At 41.0% G+C, this 12,110-nt stretch overlaps 1 protein-coding gene across 6 annotated transcripts in view; it reads right to left on the bottom strand.

The window, feature by feature from the left end:
- The window catches only part of SETD2 (SET domain containing 2, histone lysine methyltransferase), a 384,325-nt gene that overhangs the window by 291,490 nt on the left and 80,725 nt on the right, over positions 1–12,110 (bottom strand). For 3 of the 6 annotated variants that reach the window (XM_029588239.1, XM_029588242.1, XM_029588240.1), the window contains 2 exons: positions 11,933–11,948; positions 3,862–8,396 (listed from right to left, as the gene is read on the bottom strand). In XM_029588239.1, the coding sequence (XP_029444099.1) occupies positions 3,862–8,396; positions 11,933–11,948 (4,551 nt within the window). Of the gene's footprint in view, positions 1–3,861; positions 8,397–11,932; positions 11,973–12,110 lie in introns of all 6 variants that reach the window. The other 3 variants (XM_029588243.1, XM_029588244.1, XM_029588241.1) reach the window with 2 other exon arrangements.

Here is a 12,110-nt window from a genome sequence, read left to right on the forward strand (position 1 = left end):
AGGAGCTGCAGTAGGATTTGAACCCTGGCTTCCCTGGTTTGTAGTCCTCTGCTTTAACCACTAGGCTACTCCTAATGGTTAGAGCATGTAAATGGCTTGCAGGGTTCTGCCCAGTTTCAGATTTTCAGTACTTCCTAGCAAAGAAATCACAATTTTGTTCTCCCTGCTTGTTTATGTAAAACAAGGCAATCCAATTGTTTGAATTAGAATGCTCTTTTTGTGGAGAAGATGCATGAAAGTGGAAAAAGCATACCATATCACTCTTAGCTCTATGAGATTAATCTGGAAGAAAGATTCTTGCAGAGACCAAAGACCCTGAGTTCGGAAGAGTCAGACATGAGCTCCCCAACCTCTGGAGTGGAGTATCATCCTACAATACATGAGGATGCAACCACCATTGCAATTCCCTTGTCATCAGCAATGCGGTTTATATTAGTAAAGACAGTGGTTGAGTGACCTGACCCCACTGAGATTGCAGACTGCGCTGAAAATAACATGAAAATTAGGAGAACTACATAGATGGCTGACACCATATGACTAAGTAGAACAAATAGTTTTCTGGCAGTGAATCTTGGAATGGCAAACTGCATTTTGATGAGCAAGATTATGGTCTATCTCTGATTGGTGGGCAAGAAAGCCCTTTGAAGTAAGGAGTCTCTGCGGGTGCCTATGAACTGAAGGTTCTATGTGGGTTCTAGGTTGGATTTCTCAAAGTTGATGAGAAACCCTAAGCTCTGAAGAAGACATATGGCTTCTCAAGAATTTGCTGTGATTAGACAGTTATCCACATATGAGAAAACATGAATATCCTGGTGTTGAAAGTTCGATGTTACTACTGCAAAGTATTTGGTAAAGATTCTGGAGACAGAGGAGAAACCAAAAGGAAGGATTTTATATTGGTAGTGGGACAAATCCACTTGGAACCAGAGGTAATGCCAATGGGTCAGGTGGATTGGAATGTGAGTACAGGCATCCTTGATATCTAGGGCACACAACCATTCACTGTGCTGAATGAATGGGAGAACTGTGTTGAGAGAGTTCGTTTTGAATTTCTCCTGGATCAGCCATAACCCCCCCCCCCCCCAAATAACTTTTTGGAGATGAGAAAATATCTGGAATAGAAACCCTGCTGGTGTTGTGATGCAAGGAGGACCTCCACTGCCTGGTGTTGTAGAAGAGACTGTACTTCCAGATGAACCTGTGGGAGGTGAGAGGGATCTGATCTGGGTAGTAAATAATGTTGGATGAAGGTTGGGAGAAATGCAACCAGTACCCATACTGCACAACAGTGAGGACTCAAGAGTCCTTGATTATTTGACGCGAATTGTCTAAGAAAAGGTGAATTCATCCCGCTATCCAAAAGGAAGGATGGGGATTGGATGATGGTATCAGAAAGTGGGCCCTGGCCTAAAGTTGACAATGCTATGTTGAAATAGGCTGGAGTTGGTACTGCTGAAAATATTCATATGGAGGTAAGGGTACTCTTAATCCTTCTTATGGAGATCTCAGATGGCTAATACATTTTTGTGTAGATAATCCTCTTGGGTCCCAGGAAAATGAAGCAGAATCTCTGGGTGACAGAGGATCATGTGCTCTTTTTGGGCTGTACCCTTGAAGAAAAATTTCCAGGGACAAAATGGAGCGCAATAAAAGCATCCTGGCATGCAACAGGTACACAAGACATTATATGGCTGTATCAGAAGAGTCAAGATGCATCAATTGCATTGGCATGACTTGCATCTGTGCATCATGTATCATTGTGGGAGGGCAGATATTCCTTGCAACATCATGTATCTGTGCACCGGAAGCATCAGAAACGTCGAGGCTCCATGCTTTGAGTGAGTCAATGCAGCATAGGCGTGCATTGATTAGTTGGGTTTCTGGTGCTTCAATGCACCATGTTAGGATGAGGTCTGTGCTAGTGGACGACAAAGAGGAAAGGCCCTATGCTGCTGGAACTTATGCACCTTGTGAAAATTCTTTGTATCTTTTCGACACATCAAGGGAATGATGCCTCTTATGTGTCAATGGTGTACAGGCAGTTGAATTCAACCTTGCGGTCAAAGACCTTGCAAATGGGGGAGTGTTAGAATGGCTCAGACAAGTTGGGAAATGATGCTGTACTAAGAGAGTTAGATCTATTGCCACTCCTTAGATATTTATGCAGTTTTCCCATGTGCACAACCCTGGAGCACTGTAAGGGGGCACTCGTCCACAGGTGTCACACTTCTTTTTTGGTCAAACCTCTTCAATTTTTCCACATTTCATTACATTACAGCTTTAATCTAAAATGGATAATATGCATTTTTTCCCTGCTCAATCTACACACAATACCCCATAACAACAAAAGCAGATTTGTAGAAATTTATGCAAATTAATTAAAAAAAATAAACCTGAAATATCATATTTATAATACTGTTAAGTATTCAGACTCTTTGCTATGAAACTCAAAGTTGAGCTCAGGTGCATACTGTTTCCATTGATCATCCTTGAGATGTTTCTATAACTTGATTGGAGTCCACCTGTGGTTAAATTTAATTGACAGGTCATGATTTGGAAAAGCATACACCTGTCTATACAAGGTCCCACAGTTGACAGTGCATGTCAGAACAAAATCAAAGCCATGAACACAGTGGCCTCTATCATTCTTAAATGGAAGTTCGGAACCACCAGGATTCTTCCTAGAGCTGGCCGCTCGCTCAAACTGAGAAATCAAGGAAGAAGGGCCTTGGTCAGGGAGAAGCTCTGTCACTCTGACAGAGCTTCAGACTTCTGCTGAGGAGATGAGAGAAACTTCCAAGAAGACATCTATCTCTGCAGCATTCCACTAATCAGGCCTTTATAGTACAGACTTTATGGTGGCCAGACTGAAGTTACTCCTCAGTAAAAGGCACATGACAGTCTGCTAAGAGTAACTTAAAGAACTCTCAGAGCATGAGAAACAAGATTCTCTGGTCTGATGAAACCAAGATTGAACTCTGGCCTGAATACAAAGCGTTATGTCATCGCCTAGCAAATAGCATCCCTACGATGAACCATGGTGGTGGCAGCATCATGCTGTGGGGATGTTTCTCAGCTGCAGGAACTGGGAGACTAGTCAGGACTGAGGGAACGATGAACAGAGCAAAAGTATAGAGAGATCATCGATTAAAACCTGCTTCAGAGTGCTCTCAACCTCAGACTGGGGTGACAACTCACCTTCCAACAGGACAACAATCCTAAGCACACAGCTAAGACAATGTAGAAGTAGCTTCGGGATAAGTCTATGAATGTCCTTGAGTGGCCCAACCAGAGCCCAGACTTGAACCTGATCAAACATCTCTGGAGTGTCCTGAAAATAGTTGTGCATCGATGCTTCCCATCCAACCTGACAGAGCTTGAGGGGATCTGCATAGAATGGGAGAAAATCCCTAAATCCAGGTGTACCAAGATTGTAGCGTCATATCCAAAAGACTTGAAACTGTAATCGCTGCAAAGGGTGCTTCAACAAAATACTGAGTAAAGGGTCTGAATACTTATGTAAATATGATCTTTCAGGAGTTTTTTTGGGGTTTTTTTTTTAATTATTAATTTGCACACATTTCTACAAACCTGATTTCGCTTTGTCATTATGGGGTATTGTGTGTAGATTGAGGAGGGTGAAAATGCATATTATCCATTTAAGAATAAGGCTGTAATGTAACAAAATATGGAAAAAGTGAAGGCATCTGAATATTTCTGAATGCACTCTATATCTATATATATATATGTATTATCTTTTTTTTTATCTATCTCTCTATATATACATACACACACAAACACACACACCTATATTAAGAGCAATAACAACACTGCAGAAAAAGTTTTCATCTCTTTGATTACCTTTCTGTTAAGTACACGTTTTCTTCAATTAGGTCAAAGTATGAAGGCATTTTCCCTTGCTTAGCACAATCCTTCCAGTGCTGTGGATCTCTGAAATCATCCATGACACACAGAGGACCAATGCATGCTGTTACTGAAGGCGAAGACTCTAGTAGTGGACCCTCTGCTTTCACTTTCTTTCGGTTTTTCGAGTCACCATCACTCTCAGATTCAGTTTCCACATCTTGCCGCCGTTTCTTGGGGGGACCCCGATCTCTCATGTCATTTTTATTCACCAGTCTTGCTGGCTCCTTCTCATTTGTAGGGGCTGGTTCTTTTGTGGAATTGCTGCTAATCTCATGTGCTTGCACTGAACCCTTTTCTCTAGGGTCCTGACTCTGAAGCTTATTAGACCGACTAGGCTGATTGCGTCTGCATTCATCTTCCCAAATGTAGTGCCCATCATCACATTCATCATAATAATCTGTCAAGGAGTCTGGCATTTGACCTTGCATTCTCTCATAACCAAATTTAGAAAACTTGCTGTGTGATTTTGGGTCCCAGTAGCCATTGTTCCTCCAGTAATTATGTGATTCAACATAACGTCCAGAGCCATGCTGCTGGTAGCCATATGCTGAATACGTACCATAACTGCTGTCAGGTTGCTGGTATGTACTACTGGGTTTTTCTGGCTGGGAGAAGTCCCAACCTAGGTTACCCAAGTCTTCTGTTGAATGAAAACCATCTATTTTAGAAAAATCCCCATTATCATGTGAACGATTTGGGCAAGAGCCCCCCTGTCTACTGTCTGGTTTATTAGTAGAACTTGGAAGCTGCTGCTGGTGGGATTTATGTGAAGTACCATGAAAATTATTGGAAGGACAAGCCGGCTGCTCTTCACAAAGCTTATTTAAAGGCTTGATAAAGGGCTGCACTCCTTTGATTACCGTACTAGCATCTAGATTTGGTTTGCTATTACTGTCTATATTTATGTCTGTTTGGCTAGTACTATCAACTCCATCACTTTGCGGTTGGTGACAATCTGGTTCAAGGTCCTCATCTTGCTTCCTACTTGGATCAACAGAGGACATTTCTGGGCTCTTGTTTGACTCTCTGGAAGGAGAATGCAGCTTTTTATCATTGTGGTCACTGTTTATGTATGCTGTATGCTCCGTTTTTCCTTCATGAGGAAGTTTATTAGGTTCAATGTTTTCATCTTCCCAGGACACAGTGTACCTCTGACTACTGTGGCTACTCTGAGAAGAACAAGGACTAGTTTCTTCCATCATCAGAGTTGAGGTCTTTGGAACTACCACAACAGACTGAAGACGGTTCCTTGGAATGCTGCTATCATCAGAATCATCTGTATCACTTTCATCACTCTCCCGTTCGCTTGCACTATCTGCAGTGTCCGAGTAATACGTATCATTGGCAGAAATATGTTCAGAGGCATTTCCACTACTGTCACACTTGGGCTCCAATATTACAACTTCTGCATACTCTGAAGGTATGACATAGCACAATGGAGGTGAAACCTTTGAGATACATGGTACATTTATAGATTCTTCTTCTTTATCCTTGGTAATTGAGTATTCTGTAGATTGCAACTCTATGCTCTCAGCAGGGAGGATCGGAACTTCTTCAACTTTTTCTTCTTCTTTCAGGTCTCTCTCTGGTTTCTCCTCATCCTGAAAAGATTCTGCAAGTGCAAAAGGTAATTTTGCACTTTCAAAACACGGCTGTGCACTCTGGCATTCTATCTTATGAGTCTCTTCAGGCTCTAGTTGTTCCATGGGTTCTTTTCTGTTTTTAATCGCAATATCTACAACGGTGGGAAAACATTCAGACTGGGATACATTTTCAGTTTGAAATGTCATTTCTGAAGACCATTCTTTATTAAAAGTATCATTTTTTGAATTAACTACAGGACAATCCAAATGGCAGTCAGGATTTGTACAATCCAACTTAATCTCAATACACTGTTCTTCACTCTGTACAGTTTCAGATGGATTAAAATCTTCAACATTTCCATGATCATGTGCCACAGGTTGTGTTTCTTCCTCAATGCCCCTAAAAGTCTCCCATGACTCTTCAGTATTTGCACACTCAACAACTGTAAGTTCAATAGCTGTTTCAGCTTCGGAATGGTACAACAGAGGCTCAACATTATCTGCACTACAGGACTGGTCTGAATCTTTGGTTTCATTATGTGGTATCTGTACTTCTTCTGATTTTTCAAATAATGACGTCTTACCTGCATCGACAAATGGAGAGGAATAATTTTCAGCAGCAGCAGGAGGAAGAGGAACTTCTATTTTTTCAAAACAACTGTTTAACTCATTGGACTTTATAGCAGAATTATCTATATTATCTTTAGATTCACATATTTGTTGAAGTTTATTAGCTGACAAAGCATGTAATTTGTCAGTTTGTCTTATAGGTGACAGTGAAGATAGGTCACATGGATCATCTGAATATACAACATCCTCTGTATCAGATTCATAGAAAGGTACTAAAGTACATCTCTTCTCAGGAGTCCTATTTATATTCAATTCCATAGGAGAACAGTCTTTCATTTCATCACATTTTAAATTTAATAACATTTCTGCTTTCTCATCAACAACAGGGTTATTGTTTCCTGCACGTTCATTAGATCCTGAACAAAAGGAATCCTCTTTTAACTCAGCTTTAATGTTTTTACAACTAGGCAAATCTTTTAATGGAGTTGATTGGGAAGAAGCAGCAGCCCTTTTCTTGCCTTGTATTTTTGATAAAATAATATCCAATTCATCACTTTTTAGTTTACAAGGCATCTTTACATCTACATAGCTAGATTTGCTTTCCTCATCGGATTCTGAACAAACTGAGTTTTTTATTTTATCATATCTTCCTGCTACTGGTTTTGAAGGGACAGACTTAGAAAGTGATGAACTCATATTACTATCCATTTTAGAATGAGATGCCCCAATTCTACATGCCAATTCCTTAAGAGGAGAACACTTTTTTATTACTTCTGAGTCTGAAATCTTTCTACATTCTCTTTCTGATTTTGAAGACGACCTTCCTCGTTTCTCTGATTCAGTGTAAAATGATTCTGTTTTATTGTCACGGTCTGATTTGGAGTAGGAAGACGTCCTAGAATCTCTATAAGATGAAGAGTAAGATGAGGTATGCCTTGAGTCACTGAACCTAGAATGCGTTCTTCTATATTCTTCTTCTGAATCGGAACTCTCTCTTGTCCTACTATCCGCATACGAACGAGAATATCTAGTCCTCTCCCTATAAGGTGAGTTCCTGTGGTATCTTCGGTCATATTCATAGTAATGTGAACGTTCCGATCGTGAATAAGTTGAACTAGTTCGAGAACTTCTATCCGACCTTGATCTTGAACGAGATCTGCTTCGTCTTCTATCCCTATCAGACCTAGAACGAGAAGCTGTATACCGAGAATCTCGGTCAGATTTTGAATAACTGGAACGTTTTTCCTCTCTTTCAGATTTTGACCGCGTATTGTATTTTCCTGGATCAGCACTTCTTGAAGATATGGAGCTCTTTTTCAAATCTTTGTCTTTTTCTGCACTGGCTGGAGTTTTTTGTTCATGGGACCTATGACTTGAAGATGTCTGTATAGAGTCACCATCAGATTCAGAACCAAGTAATGTTCCATCAGGTTGAGAGAACTTCATTTTGGAACTCTGCTTTTCAATGTGTGGAGAAACAGTTTTTGAACTTTCAGGAAGGTCTTCCTCCTTCCCAATATGGGAATCATCTTTCTGTGGAGATATATTGGTGTGCTCAGAAATTTTCTGAGCTACAAGTTCTTCTGAATGATTTGCTCTACAATCCACCTTAACATCCTCTGGAGATTCTTGATCTACAGAATCTGATGGTTGTTTGAGAGACAGAATTGTTACTGATGTTGAATCTTCTCCAGTTGCTGTTTGTGATGAAGGTGTTAATGGGATGCTGATCACTACTGGTGGTGGTGGTGGTGGCGGCGGCGACGGCGGAGATGCTGCTGCTGCTTCTGTTGGTGGTGGTGTTGATACCGTTGCTGCTTTTGGAGATGGTGTTGAAGCTGTTTCCTTTGCTAAGGATATTGGTGGAGATAATGGTACTGTTGGCGGTGCTGGTGGTAGTGCTACTGCTGCCGGCGTCAGTGTTGTTGTTGGCAACTTAGATGTAACACTGAGAAGGTGTTTCTTAAAGTGAATCTTGCTCAACTCCACTTTTAGTTTTGGTGGAGAAGGCTCATCTGATACACTAGTGGTATCTGCTAAGTCTGCTTTAATTTTTGATATATGGTCAGTGGTGTGGATGAGTAGAGTTGAAGAATTCTGAGTCTCATTTTGTTGCTTTTCATTCCCCAATGCTGTGAGGAACCTGTTCTGCAAAGTTTTCTTTGTTGAACTGAAGCTGAAGGAAACCTTCTGTCTTCCTTGTTCCTCTAGATTGACCTTGGTTTTTGTGCCTTTCGGTAAGAAGCGACTAGATGCAACACCTTTGAATACTGAGGCTTTGATAAAACCAGGCATCTGAGTATTTTCATTCTTGCCCTGCAAAAACAAGAAAAAAAAAAAATCAAAAGTCACATCAAGGAGCCTAGTTAAGAAATAACTAATCATCAAGCATGGTAACTAATATTTTCCCCAGTGCTCTCTTTACCAACAGTTCCTGCATACTTGTAAGTGAAACAGGCTCTGCAATACTTTTCTGCAAAAATGTTTTTGAATTGCGTTTTATAATTTGCTTGGCTACAATTCAATATTTTCTTGCTATTGCTGGCTAATGGGTTGCAGGATCCAAAGCAGAATAGTGACAGATAGATAAAGAGATATTCATTTTCTTTGGTCTAGCAGTTTCATCATGCTCCCTCGAGCTTTCGGTTCAATTGGAACCAGAGCATTGGGCTCACAGTTCTATTAACTTCATTTGCAAGTACCTGAGGGGCCTTCCCCCCACGCCACCCTTTTTTTTTTTTTTATAACTCTTCCACCTAGCCCCAACCACAGCAGTGGTTATCCTCAGCCAGGGGCCACAGACTGTGGCGCCTCCTGGAACCTCATGTGTACACCCTAAGTCTGACTTGTAGGCGTTACCATTTAATGAGAGCAGACCCCCCTCCCACCCCACAACTTCAGAAAACTGCCTCTGCCACTTTTCCAGTCACAACCAGCATGTAGAGCAGAAGTTAGACAGAAAACAGGCCAGCTCTCTGTTTAATATTTTCAAAAGTAATGGGAAAAGTGTGTCTTTTTGCAGATGATATAAAGGTCTGCAACAGAGTGGACACTCTTGATGGCATAGACAAGATGAGGAGAGATAAGAAGGGTCAAGTTTGCAGCTAAGTTTTAATGCATAAGAGAATAAACTAAAGTAAAATAATATGTGAAGTACAGAAACCCAAGTTAGCAATATATAATGGGGGTAATTTTCAAAAGGATTTACACACTTAAAACTATGTTTTATGCACATGAATGCACTTTACCCACAAAGGTGGCCTTTTGAAATCAGTTACAATATATACTATTGACTTGTCGGTAGGTTTTATGCGAGTAAGAGCACTTTGTGCAAATGGGTTTTTAAAAATGTCTACAATATAGTCAGCTTTTAAGTGTGTAAATTCATTTGAAAATTAACGCTTCTGTGTGTTGGTGGGAGGGGGAGGAGGAGCGGGGAGGTTTGAAATAATCTGCAAACAGGAGAGAGTCCCAGACTGATCATAGCTGATAATCTCTAGGTTGCAAAACTGGGCCACAAGGCAGTGGCTAGACCTAGAAGAATGCCAGGATACACAGAAAGAGGTATAACCAGTAGAAAGAAAAAAAAGGAAACAATAATGCCTCTGTACAAGTCACTGGCAAGACCTCGTCTGCAGTATTTTCTCCATTTCAGGAGACCATCTTGACACAGTTGGGTACAGATTTAATAGAGGCAGGCCAAAGAAAGGCTACCAAAATCGTGCAGTCTGCACCATAAATCCTAAGAACCGAATGTGAGAGAGGGAGATATGATAGAGACAGTCAAATACTCCAAAAGATAAACTATGGCTAAGCAGCCATAATTTTCAGGGGAAAGAAATTCTAGAAGATGTCATGATACCAGGAACAAACAGGGCAGACTCAGAAGTAACAGTGGAAAATATTTCTTCACAGAAAAGGTGGTGGAAGCAGGAACAGCTTCACAGAGCAAATAGTGGAAGCAAAAATCAGTAACAGAATTCAAGAGGGCATGTAATAAGCAAACAAGAACCTAAATTAAAAGAAGTGAACAGGAAAGCCAGAAAGTAAATTAGACAGACGACATGGGCTTTATGGTAAACATCTGCCATCAGATTCCATGTTTCTACTGGTGTTCAAAAGAGGTATATAATACACTGTACTTTTTTTGTTTTTTTAAGTGGCCTGAAACATCCCTGTTTCTTGTGGTACTTCCAGGTAGCTAGCAAAGCCTATCCCGCCAGCCACTGAAGAAAGCAGGAGAGGCCCAAATGGCTGGTGGAGTCCAACTCTTTAGCTGCTGAAAACTGCAGGAGGCAGCTTGGGTGGCAGAGAAGTCAGCAAGAGGGAGGATGGAGAAGGGATAGTGGAGAAAAGAAAGGAACCTGTGGAGGCCGTGAAGATGCACAAGAGAAAGAACACCTTTCAAGCCACTCAAATAATCGCTCATGACAAAATCTTGGTGTGTTAAGAGTCCCCAAAATTCAGCAGCTTTTGTAAGCTCTACTGAAAAGAATAAGAGCTTACACACAAGCACCTGAACAGCTCTCTCTCTCTTTGGACAGATACAGAATTTGTAAAACCTTTTTTCCTCCTGCTCCTTTGGGATTCTAACTCAGTTGGAAGCATTCATTTGAGACTACCTGAGTTTTGTCCCCTACTTTATAACCCAATCCCCCCCAGTTATTGCCATGAGAGTCCTCAGGGCTCCTTCTAGAATCCTGTCCTCTCGGGCCCTAAGTCCAGCCACAAGGTGTCAGCCTCCCTTCCCTCCCCACCCAGGGGCTGTGAACATGGCCTCTGCAGCAACCTCGGGCTTGGCCAATCCGGGAAAATGATGGCAACATGAAATAACCAAACCCAAGCCCTCCACATCACAACGCACGGCACTGCCACTGAGCCAGTCCTCCCCGAAAATATTAAAGACCTGTTTCAGTATAGTGTTGCTGATTTTTTTTTTTTTTTTTTAAGTACCAGGGATTTATATTGGGGCCTTTCAGGGCATGCACTGGAGATCCAGTATATTCAAATTTATTTCATGCGTTTTCAGTGAAATCGACTAGCCTTGGGGGGTCATCAGGACAAGTTTGGGAAGCTCTGAGCTAGGTATTAGGCAGTACTCCAAAGGTTCAGAGGCAGGAAGCAGTAAACCAAATTCTGTATCAGTTTCTACACTTCTGGTTTTCATTTTCTTGCAGACAGTCATCCCTCTCATTCTCAGAAGGCTGCACTATGTATCCATCATGTATAGTTTGCGATGCTACAACTTTCCGCTCTGTGAGCCACTTCAACAGTGAATCAGTTCAGAAATTTGAACTGACTGATCATGTTCTTTTAGCCTTGGAATTACATTTCTAGTTCCTTTCTCCTGTGTGTGCTTAAACAAAAAAAAAAAAAAAATCAATGCTGTGAAAACCACACACTTAAGGCCTAGAAAATTTACATATGGTTCCCACACTTGGGTTATCACTGCTATGGCCAATAAAGAATTGAATGGAGAGAGAGCCCGAGTTAACTGAAGTTAGGAGTACAACATAAGCTAAGAGCACAAAAGGTACGTGCCTAACTACATGCAGAACACCTTTTTTTATGCAGAATTCATATTTTATGCACAAATCATGATTTCTGTGCATAAAATATAACTTACACATATAAATCATGTTTTAATGTGCCCTAGGCCTTTTCTTGGGGCACATTTTCTGGTTTGTGTGCAGACTTTCAACCCCAGTTTTATAATCCTCGGCCAATGCGCACAACAGAATTCCCTATTTGAATCATTTTGGCTTTTGAGTCAGCTATTTCCTGCTACCATTTGTTCAATATCAAAGACAGCATTTAAAGAAAGAAAAAACTAAAATGCACATTGTCCTTACCTCACTTTCTTCTTCACTAGTGCAATCCAGTCGGGAAGGCATGCAAAAGCAAAGAGAGAGAGAGAGGGTAAATACAGAGTTCACACATCAAGGGTAAGTCAAGGAAACTCTAATTGCATTTATGAACCCACATAAAACACATGGCAAAACCAGAAAGGGATAAGTCACACCTTTTTTT

Source organism: Rhinatrema bivittatum, chromosome 2 (genome assembly GCF_901001135.1).
Source record: "Rhinatrema bivittatum chromosome 2, aRhiBiv1.1, whole genome shotgun sequence".
Taxonomy (NCBI): domain Eukaryota; kingdom Metazoa; phylum Chordata; class Amphibia; order Gymnophiona; family Rhinatrematidae; genus Rhinatrema; species Rhinatrema bivittatum.